The sequence below is a fragment of the Anguilla rostrata genome, chromosome 6 (assembly GCF_018555375.3).
Source record: "Anguilla rostrata isolate EN2019 chromosome 6, ASM1855537v3, whole genome shotgun sequence".
In the NCBI taxonomy this organism is placed as follows: domain Eukaryota; kingdom Metazoa; phylum Chordata; class Actinopteri; order Anguilliformes; family Anguillidae; genus Anguilla; species Anguilla rostrata.
The window spans coordinates 46,306,714-46,327,055 of record NC_057938.1 but is presented as its reverse complement, the minus strand read 5'-3'; the positions used below and the strand labels follow the sequence as shown (position 1 = coordinate 46,327,055).

The window sequence follows — 20,342 nt, the reverse complement described above, 5'->3', positions numbered from 1 at the left end:
CCTTGACTGTGTCACCTCAAAGCTTTGTGGGATGGTGAGCAAGCTATATAACAGAAGCATCTCCACTGATGCTACACATTGCCACAGGACATCTGTCAGAAGTCTTGAGAGAGCCTTAGTTTATTTCAGTGGCTCAGAGTATGTATATTTATCTACACTCAAATGAAGGTGTTAGAATGTATTTCAATTTAAAAATATAAATATATATATCCTTTTTTTATTTTTTACACCACAACTGACTTATGAGGTGAGAGCTGGAATTGTAACTATAAAATACATTTTAAAGAATACTGCTGTTCAGGTGATGTTAAGTATGATCCATATGTTCAAGATTCAGCTATGAATGCTTTGTAATGTTTTTCTTTTGCTACTTTGTTCTTCCAGCTAGAGTGTCAGTTGTGAATGGTTATACCTGACAACATAATACGATGAATTTCAGTCAACCTGGAATGAATGAACATTCAGACTTCTGTTACGAGTCTGTGAATACATCTTGCCCAAAGGCCACCTACCCAACAGCGATACGGATTCCACTGTATATATTATTCCTGACCATCATTATTCTAACCATGTGTGGAAACCTCCTGGTCATCGTTTCCATCGCTCATTTCAAACAGCTGCACACTCCAACCAACTGCCTTGTCCTCTCTCTGGCAGTGACTGACTTCCTTCTAGCAGTAGTCATCATGCCTCCTAGCATGGTGCGCACAATTGAGACATGCTGGTACTTGGGAGATGTGGCCTGTAAACTCCACTCAAGTACGGATGTAATGCTATCCAATGCATCCATTTTGAATCTTTCTTTCATTTCCATTGATCGGTATTATGCAGTTTGCCAGCCCCTCCACTACAGGACCAAGATCACCAGTTCTACTATAGTGATCATGATCCTGATCAGTTGGAACCTGTCATTCATCATTGGCTTTGGAATGATATTTATGAAACTGAACATTTTGGGCGTTGAAGATTTTTACTACAATAGCTTTCATTGTTTTGGGGGCTGTTTCATTTTCCTGAGCAAAACATCTGGAATTATAGCTTCAGTTCTATCTTTTTACATCCCTGGGTTCATTATGCTGGTCATATATAAGAAAATATTCCATGTTGCTCAGAAGCAAGCTCGTTCTATTCACAGCATTGCCTGTAACAATGTGAACTCTGAAAACAGCAAGATGGAGCAAAAGGCTACAAAGACTCTGGCAATTGTTTTGGGGGTATACCTGTCATGCTGGACACCCTTTTTTCTGTGTAACATAATTGATCCAATCATTAATTACTCCATTCCTCCTGCTTTATATGACATGCTTATCTGGGTTTGCTATTTGAATTCAACTTGTAATCCGTTCGTTTATTCTTTCTTTTACAGTTGGTTCAGGAAAGCCTTCAAAATGATCATTTTTGGCAATATATTTCAAGCTCATTCCTCAAGAACAAAATTGTCCACAGACTGAAAAGCTCCTGCTTTGACTTGGATTTAAGTAAAATTTCTGAAAAAAAAATGCTAATGAAATTATACAAACTGAATGATTTACGATACATTACGATATAATATTGAAAAGTATAACTTTTACATTTAATAAATATGCAAACAATGAAACAGTAATGAATGACATTCTAATTACAAATTAGATTAATTCAATTCATTTACCAAGAATTCAATTTTAACTTGTTATAATTCTAATTCTTGATATCAATAATTCAATATTAACTAGTTATAAATCAAATTAAAATTTAACTAGTAACAACTGGCATTCTCGGTATCAGGAATTGAATTTCAATAAGTAGTAATTGGAATTCTTGATAGTGAGAACTGAATTTTAACCAGTTAAAATTCAATTCTTGATATCAGAAATAGACAAATAATTGAAATGCAAATTATTTATTTGCATAGACCAAATGACCAACATCCAATGTAGCTACAGTAGCCTATGAATTTTACCACCGCAGCAAGATTATCACCAAAAAAAAAGATTAAAAAAAAAACATTTAAATAATCATATTTCACTTTTCTCTGGATCCAGGCCCTGAATCACCATGTGGTATCATTTTCCTTTTCTGGTGAAAAGGCAATACCAAGACATGACGATTTGTGGTCTGGATGATCCATAAGTGTGTGTGTATACATATATATATATGTACATATATATATATATATGCATTGCTCAATGAAGAAAGCAACAGTTTTTCAGAGATCAAAGTAATATGCAGGATGCAACACAGATTGCCTTTCAACCATCTGTTGGTTTACTGTAACTAAGAGACTTTATATCAATAAAATATCACAATGCTTTCTTGTTCTTAATGTTGGTGTTTCTGGATGTATTCCACCTTTATTATTTATAAAAAGTTCTCCAAATGATTTGCAGGAATACTATGGTGCACAGGCCATTAATGGAAGATGTATTGTTTGCTGCAGAAGTAAAAACAGTGCATGGTACATTGGGTCTCCCACTGTGCCCCATTATGGCAAATAAAGTCTTTGTTTTCCTACACAACTTCACAGCTCAATTTGATTAGCCACCCAGGTGAGGTGTTGTTTAGTCAATCTTACACATGCAGGGATCATGGGGCCCTGTTGGCACCAGGTTAGCCTGTTAATGATGGTCTAATTCTCATAGGCATCCTGCTAATTAAAGGTGTCAGTACACACAATCAGGCTAAATGATGTAATCACTTGCCCTCCTACAACTGTATGCCCCTTTGGGCAGTGGTTGTGCAAAACCTCAAAGAGTCTGTCCAAAAGCTAGATCCAAGTTCAGTTTACACTGGATTTGGGCAGTGCTCAGTAACAATTATGAATGTTATACATTTTAAATGATAATAAACATAAAACTCTGAATATGTTTTCAGTAATGCATAAATTATACGATACATAAATTAATGATATACAACTTTACCCATCAGGGAACTGAAACACTGATATTTCATCACATGTTAAGGAGATAATGGACCGGTGTATTGCACATGAGGGCCTAAAGTGAGCATCGGAGAAGAAGAGTTGAGTAAAGACTGATTACACAGTATTGTCATGACTTCTGATGCTAGCTTGATATCAAAAACAAATGGCCGATTACTTCAGGTTCTTTCTTTTTCACAATGTACAAAGCATTTTGATAATTTAACATTAATTCCATGCCATCCCATGGAATGGGGAATTGGGAATGGGACCTTTTGTTGTCCTATTTCCTGCTCTTACGAGGTACACAAATAACCAATTCTCTCACCAATGTGTCTAAGGATTGTGGAAATAATGCCACATAGAGTAAGCATCAGATCCAAGATATTAATAGCAAATGTTAAAACACAGCCACAACAAAAAATGGTTTACTTTATACCCAGAGACCACTCTCAAACTATGCTGTTTCCTAACTGTAAGCAGTTAAATATCTCAGATCAATGCTCAGTCAGCAAGTCAGTTTCAAATGTCTACAAGGAAAATGTGATTTTAAAAATGTGTTGCGTTCCATAGCATAATTGAGGTGATGTCCTCAGGATGGAGTTGTACATAGTCTTACCAAGTTTCATCACTTTTGTCTGACTGTCTGGGATTTATTAGCTTTTTAGTAAAAACATGCAAATTCACTGGGTTATTGTGAGCATGTTTTTAAGCATAGCAACCTTGTTTATATTACTTTTAAAGATATTTTTAAGTACATGCTATAATTCAAGTTCCCTGCAAATTGGTCTGTCTACGAGATGTATTTTAAGTGTTTTTTAATTTTTTTTCAAAATGGTGGGAAATCTATAATCATAGGCTAATGGGTCCTTGAGGCAAATTTATTCTGTATGTAAAGGGGGAACTTTTGACAAATGGAGCAGAATTGATCATTGTTTAATTTGTGGAAATTCAGCTGACTGCTATAGCACCACCATGTGGCATGGCACTAAATCGAATGGGTTGTGGCATGGATGCACCATCTATCAGTGTGCCAATTTGTCTGTGAATCAACCTGATGAAAGACAGAGAAGTGACATATGAACAAACAAAATCCAAAATGGCCACCAATTCCAGATGGCAGTCACCGAAACATACATCATCACTTTATGTCAAAACACTTGTTTTATTTTATTAGCTTTTTTGTAAATAGCCACATCCACATTCAGGTTACTTACTGTGGTCATATTTTTTGAGATACAAACAAAATTTTAAGAGCAGCATCCAATGAACACATCTGTAAAAGTGTCTTGCAAATTGGTAAAATTTTGCAGGAGATGTCTTTTGAGTGTTTTTTAAATTCGTTCAAAATAACAGAAAATCTACCAATCACACCTTTTCGGTCCGGGCAGCAAATTGTGTCCAGTTGCCAAAATTACTCCTTCTGTAATACACGCAACCTTCAACCACAGTACAAAGTTTAGTAAAAAGGTTATCAGACACACTTGTCGGGAATTAGTGAAACATCATACTGAGTTATTATTACTGTATAATAATAACTCAAATACTATATGGTTTCAACTGCTTTGCTGCTTGGCCCCCTAAGTAGTTATTTAATTGGAAAAACAACTAAATTCTGCTTATTCTCATAAGGAACCATTTAAGCAATTAGTTGTTTGAGTAGAAAAATGGCTGCTGTAGGTGCTTAGGGGATGGGCAAACACCATGGGCCTCACACTAAAGCTTTGTGGGATCATGGGCCAACGGTATAAAACAGACCCATCTGCACTGATGCTCCACATTGCCGCAAGACATCTGACTCTGGGAAGTCTTGGGAAAGCCTTTATGTATTCCAGAGGAATAGATTAATTTACATCATCGCAGTAATTGAACTCTGAGGTGAGAGGAGGAATTCTAATCATAAGAAAGACATTTCTGCGGAGAATCTTGTCATGCATGCAACATTTGATTTTAGCATCAGTGATGCGATATCTATCAATAGATATTCATTTAAGTCTCGTGTTTGAATGATATATTCAGATACAATGTATGTGATATGAAAGTTTGCCTGCTCATTGGAACATCTTTTCACATTTCTTCTTTTTCCTCCAATAGGTGTATCTATGGTAAACCATTATACCGTAAAACATAAAATGATGAATTTCAGTCAACCTACACTGGCTGAAGATTCATACTTCTGTTTTGAGTACGTGAATGGGTCTTGCCCGAAGATCATCTATCCAACAGCGATACGGATTCCACTGTATATTTTCTTCACCACCATCATCGTTATGACGTTGTGTGGAAATTTTATTGTCATTGTTTCCATCGCACACTTCAAACATCTGCAGACCCCAACCAACTACCTCATCCTCTCTCTGGCAGTGACAGACTTTCTTCTGGGAGGCTGCGTCTTGCCTCCTTACATGGTGCGAATAATCGAAACATGCTGGTACTTCGGAGAAGTTTTCTGTAAAGTCCATATGAGTACAGATCTCATGTTGTACATCACATCAATGTTAACTCTTGCTTTCATTTCCATTGATCGATATTATGCAGTTTGCCATCCTCTCCACTATCGGAATAGGATCACCTCTTATGCCACGGTAATCATGATCCTGTTCAGTTGGAGTGTGTCTGCCTCTGTTGGGTTTGGGATGGTATTTCTGGAGCTGAACATTTTGGGCAGTGAAAATCATTATTATGAAAATGAAGATGCTTGTGTAGGAAGCTGTGTTCTTTTTCATGCTGAAAGGGCGTGTTCAGTGTCTTCCATTCTCTCTTTTTACATCCCTGGGTTCATTATGTTGGTCATGTATCAGAAAATTTTCCACGCTGCGCAGAAGCAAGCCCGCTCTATTCACAGCACTGCCTGTAACAACGTGCACTCTGAAAACAGCACATCATCAAGCCACAACGAGCGAAAGGCTACAAAGACCCTGGCAATTGTTATGGGGGTATTCCTGTCATTCTCTGCACCGTTTTTTATGTGTAACATAATTAATCCATTAATTAATTATTCCATTCCGCCTATGTTAATTGAAACACTTTTCTGTATCACCTATTTAAACTCAACATGTAATCCTATTATTTATGCTTTCTACTACAGTTGGTTTAGGAAAGCATTCAAAATGATTATTTTTGGCAAAATATTTGAAGCTCATTCCTCAACAGCAAAATTGTCCACAGACTGAAAGTGCCTTAATTGATTTATTATAGATTTTTTGTTTTGTGACATCATCAAGTTGAAAATTGACAAAAAGTGATTTCAAATATTTGAAATAACTTTCTCGTTTTCACTAAAAATAGAGCAAAATATATAAAGCTAGTCAAAGAAAACATTTCTGATATTTACACATCTTTTATATACTTTAGAGAAATTGTTCCAATACCTATAGTCATTTTAATTAGCAGGAACAAAATGTACTTCAGTTTAAGAATGACTACTTTATGAGTGTAAAAATGAGAGAATGACTGTCAAAAATAAAAACAAAAAAGTGAGCAGCAGTAATTTCAATTTATTTTGTACATTTAAAAAAAAATCAACTTAGGGTCTGTCTCAGATCCTACATATGACACTGTATGTCACCGTACTCTAAGTTAGCTAATATGAGACTGATCCAAAAACATGCATGTGAATGTCACAGACTGTAATTACCAATCTTTGGCAGATTTATTTTGCATCAATATTATCCAGCCTGTCTCTGTGTACACCACTGCAAAGGCAGTCCTATTCAAGGGATATTTTCCATTATAACATAGGCCTGCCTATGTAATTTTGTGGAGCCTACCAGTTTGAATACAAGCAACATCAGGGGTCTGTCCCAGAAAACAGACTCAAGAAATCCTATTTAAACCTTATCTTAAATCTTACTGGTCAGACTAGTCAGAGTGGACAGGTTAATAACAAAAAAAAAAAATTAGATGCAAGATCACGGTGAAGTTCAAAAGCCATTTCCAATCACACATATTATTCAGCATTCGAAGTCTGAGAAAAACTGCTCATTTTTTCACGCCCATTGACCAAGAGACGATTATTATGGCATACAACGACACATATTAAATAAAAAATCAATACCTAAGCAGCAGAAAAAAGGAAATGAAGCTGGTGTCGAAATAAAATAGCAAAATTGAGTTAACATGCAAGTTTCTTCGATTGTGCAGCCACTATCATGTTTGCTGAAAAAAACATTTAGGTTGTTTTAGCCTGAGAGCACATTATTAAAGCAAAGTGAGCACATTGGATGTACATTTATTAATTGTTAAGGTAAAATAACATGCTTTTTGTAATTTTACCTGCAGGAAATACAAGGAAAATAAAAGAGAAGAGTCTCAATTTTGTTTTTATTACAGAACAGGTTGTGGGATTGTGGTGGTACTGTGGAGCTTTCAGTTAAAAGGATCATTCGCAATGCTGTCCCTTAGAAGCCTGCCATCTGTGTGATCTAGAACACTCAGTGGACAAAGCACCACAGCCTCATTTAGTTAAGTAAATGCTTAACAGAGAATTCAATTACTTATCAACCTCCAATGGAGAAAAGCAAGGAAAAGTTATGTAAAAAGCCCATGCTGATTAGCATGCACACACTTCTATGAGTTCTTCTATGAGTTCTATGCATTCACCTTACTACCAGACAGGCAGGACGGGGTAAGAGGAGAGCAGAGACACTGCCGTGACAGCACTAAAGCTAGCTAGTGAGTAACTACTTGGTAGCTACTTGGCAGGTACCTTAGTTACTTGCAGCTGCTTCGCTGACAAACATTATGGGTGAAAATCCAGTTGTAAAAAGGATATTTCATACAAAATAATGTATGGCAGTGCAGTATTGCTAACGCTAACTCCACCACTACCTAGCCAGCAATACCTTGCCAATAATATCATGCTTGCTATAGCCTATAGCTGTAAATAAAAACTATAGATGTGTTCATTGTTTATGTTCATTATGATGAATGTGTTTTCTGCCTGTGAATGAGACATGATGCACTGCACTCCTCTCCCTACTTTTCAATTCTCTATATGTCCTCTCTCTCTAGCACTCAGATGTCAGACAGTATGTGAGCATGTGTTTGGAGGGAGGAGCTTTTGGGGGAGAGCTGAGGGGAGGTGAGGGGGTGGAAGGTGGTGGAACGTTCTTTTCAAAATGTATCAGAAACGTGCATCCTGCACCATTAATGGCAAAAATGATATTGTTTATATTGTGTTGTGTGTGTAGTATACCTGTATCATCTTCCTTTTGCACATTTTGTTCAGCTGTACACTGTTTCCTCATGTATACTGTAGGTGAATGACAAATAGCATTTGTAACATATTCCAGGTAAAGGGAGAAGAATACTTCTTAATGCTTGATTAACAAACATACAAATATTTAGACATATTTCATATAAATATTCTTCCTAGAAATTCAATTTTGCAGTACACATGTTTGAAGGTTCATATATATCAAACATCAAAACATGTTATATGTCATTTGTGAGAATACAATACTCAATAGCTTCTTATCTGTATTTTTTAGTTTATAATTCCTTCTTTGCTCACTTTTATCAGCAGTCTAAATAATATTGTAGGACACTGTATCTGCAAGTTCCAACCCTTTCAAGGTGGCAGATAAAGTAGAACAAACTGATGTGATGAAGTACAATAGGATCACCTAACCAGAAAGGATCGTCTGTTACTCACAGATGGACAAAAGTCAACAAAAATTTATTTTGTGTATTGGATCATCACACCAGTTGTATGATGACCTTCTTTAAATATCTGCTTTTTACATACATTATTTTTCCTGTACCAGGAAAACCACAGAAGGTTTTACTGTTTGAACAGTAAACACATATTTAGGCAGGTGATAATATTGTCCATTCGTGTTCACCATGGAGAGATAGAAATGAGAGCTGACGACTAAAAAAAATGAACTGTATTGTCCCAATGTAAATATTAGTACTGTGACTGTGCACAAAGATGGAGATGAAGTTGCACAAGTATCAATACATTATTTTTTGCCTCATAACATGCATAGTAGCACCAGTGAATGAGAGGTGAGTAGCTATTTCTTTCACCTGAATTATATTTTTCAATAGATTTTATTATTATTTACATGGCATTTTCCTATGGGGCTTCTGTATTTTTATAATCCTTGATCCTTTCTTAATCCTTAACCCTTGCTATATATAAATACATTTAGATTGATATCAGCGAGGTAACCGTTACTTCTTTTTTAAATGAAGTGATTTAGAAAAGTATCAACGTGAACTCAATCTTACTGGAATTATTTATTTTTCCAAGTTTTGGTAAAAATTCTTAAATATCAATATTTGATGGCCACAGTGTTTGATGGAAGATTTTTTTCATCATTATTTTGTTTGTTGCCTATTTGACTCAATTGGTAAATCTTTGTAGATTTTAAAAGTAAAAAATATGAATGATCTCTGATACATCCTTCAGGAACATTAGAAATTAGTGTTCTTCAGGGGCAGAACTTATTCTTATACACAGTTATTATTCTTCAGTTAAAACATGTTGCATTTGCCTACTGGGTGTCTGATCCTCTTAAGGTAGTATTTTAGAGCATAGATGAGCCCCACGGTCTGGTGGAAGATCTGGACTGTGTCTGTGGCTACTGTCAGCTACAGTCTGACATTTTTAACATAAACGTTACTGTGCAATGTTGCTCAGGAAAAAAAAAAGAATACTCATGTGCTTCTTAGCATCAGCCAAGTTTAATTGCCAGTGGATTTCATAGCAAAGGTTCTATTGACCTTCCACCAGGATGCGGCTGAAAATTACACATTGTATTGTTCCGTGATTTTACCCACTATCGATTGGTCACTTCCTTTTAAACATTTGTTTTTGAAAGAATATGAGAAATAAATCCCATAGCATGGCTTCTTTTCCAAAGAGGCCCTTCCACGGCAAAGCTTTTTTACTCTGGAAGTCACATTCAAAACTGCATTCACTGTAGCTTTGCTGTACTCTATGTCTAATAAAGCTTGTACTTCTATACTCGTCATATAACAAACAGTGTGCTTTTTGCTGTTATATGTATACAGAATGTCATCTAAAGAGAAAACGAGAGGGTTGGTACCCAGGGAGGTCATGGAGAGGGCATCTTATTTGGAGATTAGGGACACTAGATGGTGTAGAAAACAATCTACTGTACATGTGCTGTCCTTCTGGGGAAATCTTAGGCATGTCTAAACAGTGTTTAATATGTATTAAAGAAATTAATTTTACTCATCAATGTGTTAGACTTTTTAAGTTAGTTCAGTGTTTAATGTTAAATATGTTCAGCTAATTTGCTTGTTGTGTTGGCATAACCTCATCTTCTGGATGCTCCAAATGATTAATGTAAAAGGAACAGCTACTGTACCTGGTCACAGGCATTTATAATTAGCACACACTAGATTTGTACATATGGACGGCTATTTGCTTTCTAAAAGCTTACCTGGGTGTTAAGAAACAAACAAGTGCAGGTTTCCTAATCTATTTGGACATTACCACAACTCACGTCACAGGAAATTATGAAGTTGCTTGTGTGTAAATGTTTACGCAGATTCTTTTTTCAGGAATAAAGCCCAGTGCTTCATAATCTGAGGATGTGGCTGGTTTCATGTTACCATTGGAAATGTGTTTCCTTGATTAATGTTAGTATGTGCAGACTAACCTGTGTACGCACATTATAGGATGCTTTCATTTATTGTTACAATTATTCTGCACCTCTGATACACCTCTCATACCGACCTTGGTTGTAATTGTATCTGACTCAATTTAGTTACGAATGTAATTGAAGCGGCCAATGACTATAGTCTGCTGATTTGTCAAACCTGTTTGAAGTAAAATTTCATAGCACTAGGCTAAATATTTTCTGAACAAATGAGCAAAATCCTATGTTACATTTATGGCGACTCCCCCTACTCTGACACACTGCCGATGTCTCCTCTTATGAAGGTCCATGTCGATTGTGCGCTGGAAAGAAGTTAACATCCGGTTTTCACAGAAGTTAAAAATATACGCAATTACCTTTGCCGCAGTTTGGAGAAGTTTAGGGAAGGCCACTTCCTGTTTCCGCATGACGATTTCCCGTACACAAAGCAAGGTCCATATAGAAATGGTTTGCTGAGTTTGGTGGGGAAGAACTTGACTGAGCCCTGACCTCTACCCCATTAAACACCTTTGGGATGAATCAAAATGCCGACTGCGAACCAGGCTTTGCTGCTGTAGACCCCACTCTTCTTGTAAAACTTTCTAGTAGGTTTTGGAACATGGCTGCAGGATTTGCTCCCATTCAGCCAGGACAACATCAGTGCCCAACTTCACTAATGCTGTCCTACTGGAAAGCCTTACAAGAAGAGTGGGGTCTACAGCAGCAAAGGGGGGTCCAACTCCATATCAACAATCATCGATCACAATCATCACCCAACCCCACACCCCGGTCTATGATCACAATCTCAGCTATTCCACAAAAAGTGGCCCTGCATACATCTAGTCATACTGGTAATCCTGCCAGATGCTCTATTACTATAGTAAATGTAGAAGAAAGGCTTTAATTTTGTGCAGCGTCCTATATGTGTTGATTTTAAATTATGTACATTTGAATGAAAACTACTTTTTCTTTTCTTTTTTCAAGGCCCTGAAGATGGGATTCTCCAATGACTCAAACTACAACATTATATTGACAGAAACCTTTTGTTATGAGTTTGTGAGTGGATCCTGTAAGAAATTAGCTCGACCCTTGACTCTGCAATTCCTCATGTTTTTGCTTATGGGGTTGATCATAGTGATTACAATGAGTGGGAACCTTCTGGTCATTACCTCAATAGCACACTTTAAGCAGCTGCACACATCCACAAACTACCTCATTCTCTCACTGGCGATGTGTGACTTCCTGTTAGGAGCATTTGTGATGCCCTGCAGTGCAGTACGGTCTGTCACAGGCTGTTGGTACCTGGGTGACTTCCTGTGTAAACTTCACACCAGCACCGACATCACACTGAGCACCGTCTCCATTTTCCATCTTTCATTCATCTCAGTTGACCGCTACTTTGCCGTCTGCGACCCACTAATGTACAAGTCCCTCATCAACTCTGCTGCAATCCTAATCATGCTCACCATCAGTTGGCTGGTCCCTGCTATCTTTGCTTATGGGATGATCTTTTCTGGGCTCAATGTAAAAGGAAGTGAGGATTTCTACGAGGCACATGTACAATGTTTTGGAGGCTGTCCAGTGTTCTTTAGCCGTGCTTCAGCAGCAGTCGCCTCTACCTTCTCCTTTTTCCTTCCCAGCCTGATCATACTCAGCATCTACCTGAAAATCTATGTGGTTGCCAGACGTCAGGCTAGGTCTATTAAAGATCTGGCGCAGCAGTTTCAAGTGCCTAAGAGAAACAAGTCAGGGGTAACTAAGCATCAAGAAAGAAGAGGAGCAAAAACCCTTGCCATAGTGGTCGGAGTGTTCCTCATCTGCTGGACCCCCTTTTTCCTGTCAAACATCATTGACCCTTTCATTGATTATTCTATTCCCAAAGTGTTAGTTGATGCCATGGTTTGGTTTGGTTACTTGAATTCAGCTCTTAACCCTGTGGTTTATGCTTTCTTATACACATGGTTTAGAAAAGCTTTGAAAATAATAATCTGTGGTGAAATATTTCACAGGAATTCATGTCGGTTGCAGCTTCACTCTGAATGAAGTGCCTAGTAATATAATTTATATAATTAGCAAATGCTGTCACCCAGTGCAACATTTAAATTTCATATCTCATATTTTACAGTTCTATATACAGTATGTTACAATATATATAACAATTTATATAAAGCTTAAGATTAAAAAAGGTGTGTAGAAACACACCCAAGGGGAATTTGTGTCTTATTAACAAGGAGAGTACTTGTGTCGTATAGTGCACTGGTTGGCAAATTCTCTTTTCATGAATTTGTATCCTCTTCCAATTAACTTTTTTTTCATCGTGGAAGATGCCATTGATGTCATTTATTTATTTTTTCTTATATGATTTGTGAACATGATTTGAATATATATTGAATATCTTTGCGAATAAATGAAACACAGAATTCTGTATCTTGTAGATAAATGTGTACTAAAATCAGCATTCCAGTGACAAGGTGTTTGTTGTTCTGAGTCTGAGCTGAACAATAAACAGCCTGTTTTAATGTTTACATATGCTTCCGTTTTATGACTTCTGCAAATCTACGAAAGCACAAGGATTATGCAAATCACAAATAAAAGTGCAACAACCTCAGGCCCTCTCTGCACATCCAGCCCTTTCCTCGTAAGTATGGCATTTCCTTCAATTGTGCAGCGATGGAAGCTCCAAATATCTTCCATATGGTGCCGACCCCTTAGTTAACTACGGTGAAAGAGAGGTGCTCAAAAGATATAGATTGCCACAACATGAAATGTTAAGATTATCCAACAGAGATCTTCAGTCAAACACTAACAGGAGCATGGCCCTACGAGTCTCGCTCATCAAGTGCTCCCTTACAAAAATTGTACATAAAAGTTTATTTTTTGAAGTATACTTAAAGTGACTGTAAAGGTAGGCCTGTGATTGGCTTCAGACTACATTGTTTGGGGTTACTATGGTATGTATTAAGCATCAGCGACAGTAAGAGAAATTTAATTGCAATATCGACTTATATCAGTCTTAACCTTTACATCAGTTCCTATGTGCGGATTGAATGGGCAGAGTTCAATTTATTACCGAGCTCTGAGCAACCGGGTCCAGGTCCTTCATGATGTCAAAAAGGACCCGGCGTAATGGCCAATAAACGTTTTTAGTCTCACTGCATATCTCCTCCCATATTTTGAGGCAAATAAAAGTATTCACTCCTGCTAAAACAGCCTCTTTGAATCTGAGCGAAATATTCCTTGTGGAAAAATATGACTGCTTCATCACAGTGCCTATCTGACATTAAGTGCTGGATGGCCGAATACTTTCTTCAACACAATGAAGACAAGACAAAGATTGTTCTTTCCAGGCCCCCCTCAGCCACAAGACAATTGTCCAGTAATCTTGGCATTCTTTCTATAAGGTCTTTTGTGTCATCAAATGGCTTAAAAAAGATTATTGATGCATGTATCCTCAAATTTAAAAAAAAAATTGTTGGCGCGTATATTTTTTATACAAAAAATATGATTGTATAATCCCAATTTTAGCCAATTTACACAGAATACCGGTGAGATATAGAATAAATTTTAAGATTTTACTAATCAATTTAAAGGCTCAGCGGGGCTTGGCCCAAGGCTACATCCCTGACCTTTTAACTTAAACCGCAACGCAGTCTCAGATCCATGGGCAAGGCACTCCTGGCCATTCCAAGTCCTAGATAAGCAACAAAGGGTGACCAGGCTTTTTCCATCGGGGCCCTAGGGCTCTGGAATAGCCTGCCTGAGGATATTGGGTTAGCAAGCTGTTATCTGAAACTGAGTAATAGAGAGATGTCCTGAGTCCAATTATAAATAAAATGGCTGAATTTAATGAGGTCATACAGTAATGAGTGGCTTGGTGAAGTGTAATATGTACATATATATGGGAACCAAAATAGATTCGCGGCTAATAAGTTCATTCGTCCAGTGGTTACTGCAGCAGCCTCTGCCTCGGGAGACGTGGGTTCAAACCTTGCCAGATCACTGCTGTTACTTTGCTGCCATAAGTGGAGGCGTGGCTTCCTTCATACGCCATTCAGATGGGTGTCCCCTTTTGCCGTTTAGGTATATAATTGGTCTGAAAATTCAGTACAGATGATAGGCTTATAGATTGATAGATCGAATGAAATTAAACCTTTTCAAGGAACACAGGATGTTAATATGACTGACCATAAAATATTTGCTTTTTGTCTTACTGCACACAGGAGTTTACACATGTTTATCTTCAACACCATTGGAGGAGCAATAATTCATACCAATCAGGTAACCATTAAATCAGGAAAAAGAACACACTTTGCGAATAATATACTTCATTTGTCCTTGGACATTACATGATGTATTATTATAATCAGTTCATTTAAAGATTCATAAATTCCTTAACAGAATTATAAACATCTTACCTTTTTATCATGAATATGAGATAGTTAATCAGTGAAGCTTGTTTATCTCTGTAAATAAAATGAAAATAATCATGCAAATATTTGTTTGTTGTAGATACTACCTGGAAGTGTCAGCAAAGATGAAAATTCTTGCTCTTAACTTGACAGGAGATTCTGTAGAAACGCAATACTGTTTCCCACACCAGAAAGGATCCTGCCTACGAAGTCAAACACTGATACTCATCAAAGCAGCCATGTACATGTTCATGGCTTTCATCATTCTTATGACTGTCTGTGGGAACCTGCTGGTCATCATCTCCATCTCTCATTTCAGACAGCTCCATTCTCCAACAAACCTCATCATCCTCTCTTTAGCATGCATCGACTGGTTCTTGGGGGCTGTTGTTATGCCAGGTAGTATGATCAAATCTGTGGAAAACTGTTGGTATTTTGGAGAAACATTTTGTAAGATACACTACAGCACTGACGTTATGATGTCCACTGCATCCCTCCTGCACCTGGGTCTCATTTCTGTTGACAGATATTTGGCCATCTGTAAGCCTCTTCAGTACAGGACCTCAGTAACCATGCACAAGGTAGCAGCCCTCATTGGAATCACCTGGATGTTTTCCTTTGCATTTGGGTTTGGGGTGATCCTGTCCAAAATTAATTTAGTTGGTGTGGACGAATTGCTCATAAACCCTTGCGCAGGCACCTGTATTATGTTTGTTAATAAAGAATGGGGAATGACAGCTGCTTTTGTGGGCTTCTTCATTCCAGGCACAATAATGGTGGCCCTCTATATTAAGATTTTCTACGTTGCAAAAATACAAGCCAGAAAGATAAACTGCTCTTTGGGAGTGACAAGGGCAGAACAAGATAAAAAGGACTACTCATCAGGACAAAGAGAGAAAAAGGCTGCAAAGACCCTTGGAATTGTACTGGGTGTCTATGGGCTGTGCTGGCTGCCATTTGTTATGACGCTTGTTATAAATCCATCCTTTGATTTGTCCACTTCTGCTGTTGTATTTGATGCTCTTGGATGGCTGGGGTATTTTAATTCTACCTGTAACCCTCTCATTTATGGATTTTTCTATCCCTGGTTTCAGAGGGTTTTTAGAATTATTCTATCAGGTAAAGTTTTTCAGAATGGCTCTTCATTATTAAATATTTATGCGGAGAACAATTTATAACAAAATAGCCTTAAAAGTTTCTCAAATATAGTTGTAAACAGATTTTTCTATTTGGTATTTTATGCAGATATATCTCATATGTTTAAATAAATTGCATTCAATATCTCAGACTGATTTTCTTCTTTACTAGTTTCATTGTGAGGTGATTTTGATAGTACTCAAACTCAAACGGCTCTCTGAATACCAAACACAAGTACATCAACAGTTAAAACACGAATTAGGCGATCTAATTGAGAATTGAGAATCTTTGAATCTAACTACCAAATTACATCAAATAAATATATTTTTACATGTCGTTACAGTAGAAGTGTTTCGAAACTTTTTTGTAGCCTGCAAAAAATTAAAAAATCTGCATTTGGGGCCTTGTCAACATGACAGAAATTTATGAAATATACAGGGCTGTGAAAAAGTACTTGCCCCTTCCTGATTTCCTCTATTATTGTATATTTGTTACACTGAATGGCCCCTGATCTTTAGACAAAATGTAATATTAGATGAAAAGAACCTGAGAAAACACAATTTTATTTTTTTAATGAAAAAAGCTATCAAACACTCTTACCACCCATGTGAAAAAGTAATGTTTTGTCTTCATTCAGTTGGTCTTTGTCTAATATTATGTTGTCTAAAGATCAGGAAGGGGGAAAATCTTTTTTCAGACCACTGTACACTCAGATTCCAGGTAATGGGTCATTAATAAACATATACAATCTGAGGACGTTGTCCTCAGTTCTGAAATACACATGCCTAAAAAAATGGTTGATGGTGCAACTTTATGTACTGCCAGATCAAGTTTTCTTTTTACAGCACACGAGAGTGGGACAGTATCATTTAACATAGGTTCTGATGTCTCCTGTCCTGCAAGGTATTATTACCTACGAAGAAACAATAGAACATGAAGCTATTCGGAATGCCAGGGCCCAGCATGGCTGTGAAAGTCCTAAATTCTATGTAGGCGCGGTTGTTGAGGACTGTCAGTTTGGAACTTACATTTTTGAGCCTGGCAGCAGAAAAGAAAGGAGGTTAATATTATATGACAGGCCTTGTTATATGGTAGCAGTATTCTTGCCTGACAGCCCTCAGTCATATGCCACACCAGGCATCACAACTTATAAAATATATGGCACAACATGATATGACACAACACATCGATGAGGAATGTATTTCACGATAAATTTAAATTAGCATGGTAAAACAATTGCTTTGTGAAGATGTGTCCTCAGATGGGATTCTAGTCTGTTTTTCTACTGTTTTTAAGGAAAGCAGTATTGCATGGTATAAACCTGCCTCACATGGTGTGGTCACATAAATCAATGTTTTTTCCAAGATTCATTTAGTTGGGGCAGAATTAGCCCCCTACTATTTTTAGGGCATCACTGTCAATTGTATGTATAAAGAAATTCAAGAAAAATACAAAAATACCCAAGGTGTAAATTTGAACTTGTAAACACACAATATATTAACTAATCTTTAATTAAAGGAGTAATATGGTGACACGTGCCAGTTGTCTTTAGGCAACAACAAAACAAATGTGCATAATTTTTTTTATTATTCAGTCATTTAAATGTATTTTAAAACGTATTTTTCTAGGCATAAATTTACCACTATAAAAGTTCACCCGAACTGTCTGGGCGTGGTAATGAGAACTGTCAGTTAGCTATGATTGACAGATTGTGCCCCCTTACCATAGCTACCTCCATGATACGCGCTCATATTGGGAGACTGAGTTTTCACACTAGCTAACTTAGTATATCAAGTATCGATAGCTAAGGACGTTGACGTATATCCAATAATAATTTTTGCTAGCCAGCTACCCAAGTTAAGATAAAACCACAATTATAATGTCCTTATGAAAGCAAACTAGCTAGCTAATGTTATCGATAACATTACATTATTAAAGCAAAATACATAGCTAGCTAACGTTTGCTAGCTAGCTATAAATGAATATCACCATCCAGAGTCTAATAGTCCTTAAAAGGCAATAAGTGAACCTAACATTAGTCAAATATTTGCATTGTCTTGCCTGTAAGCCAGCGGCACAAACTATGGGTCACGAGTTATCCATGGGTCCCCAAATATGATTTAGAATGAGCTATCACGGAAATCTGACTGACAGTAGGGAAGGCAAAACGGAGCTTAAGAATGTCGCCAGCAGTGTATGCGCGTGAGCTCGACAATACATTTCTCACAGAAAAGGTAGTTTGTCACCTTTTTTTAGTTCTTTACAGTGGTGACAGAAGTGACAATAATTAAGTGGTGCTGTGCTGTTAGCCTTTACTGATCGCCGTACAAGGTTAATGTGAAGTAGCTAGCACAATCGGACAGCACTAACCCATAAAATACTTTGAATGATACTTGCTCAATCTAACGGTAAATCTGAAAAACATTCGATTATAGTCAGCGGCACCTAAATTTTCCTTCACACCCTCAATAAACGGTAAAACGTCCCTGTAGAAGATTGAATTAAACCTTTTAAAGTTGTATATGTTCTGAAACGTTATCAATTCCGCTTGGCCACAGTGAGTGAAACTAGGCGATCTGAGTGTATAGTTTCTATGTAAATTACGTCAGAAGGATTCAGCCTTGTTGTTTGCTAACTAAACTTCACAGCACACTTGTAGCAGGACGGTGTGTCCAGTCAGATTTATTTACGGGGCGTGGAAAGGGGAGTAGTTATTGTACTTGTGACGCACTAAGTCAATAACATTCTCAACCAGTTGAAAATAGGATGATAAATTTAAAATGCATATTTCTCCAAAAATAAAGAACGGACATATGTAATACTTTACTCATCGTGTTTCTTCAATGTCTCTTGTGCAAAAAGCACATAGAACCGAGAAAGTCTGAAAACCACCATGTTACTCCTTTAACAATACATGTATTCTTCTTTAATTGTAAAAACACAGTTAATGGCAAATATGTTGCCTTTAACTCCTTAAGTAGTACAGGCCTATATTTGGGCCAGATTACATTCATTTCTTTTTTTACATTCAATCTGGTCACACAATGTATCATTTAAGGTTCTAAAAAGTCTTTTGATTACAAATTTGATTACAAATCTAGAATTGTGGAGTACAGCATCAAATCAAGAAAATATCTTAGTAATGTCCAAACATGGTGGAATATATATATATATATATATATATATATATATATATATATATATATATATATATATATGTAGTCAGCAATGTGAGGTTTAATTGAAATATATTTAATTTTTCGAATCCTGCAGTTTTAACCATTAATACCATCATTTGACATCCGGCTCTCTAAATACCAAACACAAGTACATCAACAGTTAAAACATGAATTAGGCGATCTAATTGATAATTGATATCTTTGAATATAATTACCAAATTACATCAAATAGATATATTTTTACATGTCGTTCCAGTAGAAGTGTTTTGAAACTGAGCACTGTCTCTTTATCACACCTGCTGACTCCATGCCAACACAGTAAACACAGTCTGTTTTCCTTTGGGGGGTCTGACAAGGGTCACACTTCTGTAAACCACCCTAGACTCTCATACATCATTCTTGTCATTCAGATGGGTGTCACCTTTTTACCATTTAGGTATATAATTGGTCTGAAAAGTCAGTACAGATCATAGCCTTGTAGATCAAATGAAATGAAACTTTTTCAAAGAACACAGGATGTTAACATGACAGACAAGAATATATTTGCTATATCTCTTACTGCACACAGAACTTCACATATGTTAATCTTCAATACCATTGGCGGAGCTATAATTCATACCAATAAGGTAACCATTAAATCATGAGAATGAACATGTAATTAAGACCTAGAGAATAATATACTTCAATTGTTGGATTCATAATATGCATTATGCCTAGGACATTATATTATATATGTTTTATAATCAATTAATTTAAAGATTCATCAATGACTGAAACAACAACAGAATCGTAAACATCTCATGAAATTTTTTTGTGTCAAGAGTTCATCAGTGAAGATTATGTTTATGTCTGTTGAAAAGATGCAAACAATCAAACAAATATTTGTTTGTTACAGATACTAACAATCTCCAAAGATGGAAATTCTTTCTATTAACTTGACAGGAGATTCTGAAGAAACAAAATACTGTTTCCCTAACCTGAAAGGATCCTGCCTACGAAGTCAAAAACTGATCCTTATCAAAGTGGCCATGTATTTTTGCATGGCTTTCATCATTCTAATGACTATCTGTGGAAACCTGCTGGTCATCATCTCCATCTCTCATTT

At 36.7% G+C, this 20,342-nt stretch overlaps 4 protein-coding genes across 4 annotated transcripts; all 4 read left to right on the top strand.

The window, feature by feature from the left end:
• The first annotated feature begins 390 nt into the window (after positions 1–390).
• On the top strand, positions 391–1,451 carry LOC135258014 (trace amine-associated receptor 1-like). The gene has a single exon (XM_064341213.1). It carries the CDS (start codon positions 429–431, stop codon positions 1,449–1,451), a length of 1,023 nt encoding a protein of 340 aa, XP_064197283.1. The 5' UTR covers positions 391–428.
• Positions 1,452–5,006: 3,555 nt separating this feature from the next.
• Positions 5,007–6,203, top strand: LOC135258013 (trace amine-associated receptor 1-like). The gene has a single exon (XM_064341211.1). The coding sequence runs from the start codon at positions 5,029–5,031 to the stop codon at positions 6,067–6,069; it is 1,041 nt and encodes a 346-aa protein (XP_064197281.1). The 5' UTR covers positions 5,007–5,028; the 3' UTR covers positions 6,070–6,203.
• Positions 6,204–11,505: 5,302 nt separating this feature from the next.
• LOC135258012 (trace amine-associated receptor 1-like) lies at positions 11,506–12,678 on the top strand. Its single transcript, XM_064341210.1, has one exon. The coding sequence runs from the start codon at positions 11,506–11,508 to the stop codon at positions 12,553–12,555; it is 1,050 nt and encodes a 349-aa protein (XP_064197280.1). The 3' UTR covers positions 12,556–12,678.
• A 2,439-nt stretch (positions 12,679–15,117) lies between these two features.
• Positions 15,118–16,136, top strand: LOC135258011 (trace amine-associated receptor 4-like). Its single transcript, XM_064341209.1, has one exon. The coding sequence runs from the start codon at positions 15,161–15,163 to the stop codon at positions 16,097–16,099; it is 939 nt and encodes a 312-aa protein (XP_064197279.1). The 5' UTR covers positions 15,118–15,160; the 3' UTR covers positions 16,100–16,136.
• The last annotated feature ends 4,206 nt before the right edge of the window (positions 16,137–20,342 follow it).

Excerpts from the sequence above, each read along its gene's own strand:
- LOC135258014 (XM_064341213.1), top strand. The coding sequence starts at position 429 with ATGAATTTCAGTCAACCTGGAATGAATGAACATTCAGACTTCTGTTAC.
- LOC135258013 (XM_064341211.1), top strand. The coding sequence starts at position 5,029 with ATGATGAATTTCAGTCAACCTACACTGGCTGAAGATTCATACTTCTGT.
- LOC135258012 (XM_064341210.1), top strand. The coding sequence starts at position 11,506 with ATGGGATTCTCCAATGACTCAAACTACAACATTATATTGACAGAAACC.
- LOC135258011 (XM_064341209.1), top strand. The coding sequence starts at position 15,161 with ATGTACATGTTCATGGCTTTCATCATTCTTATGACTGTCTGTGGGAAC.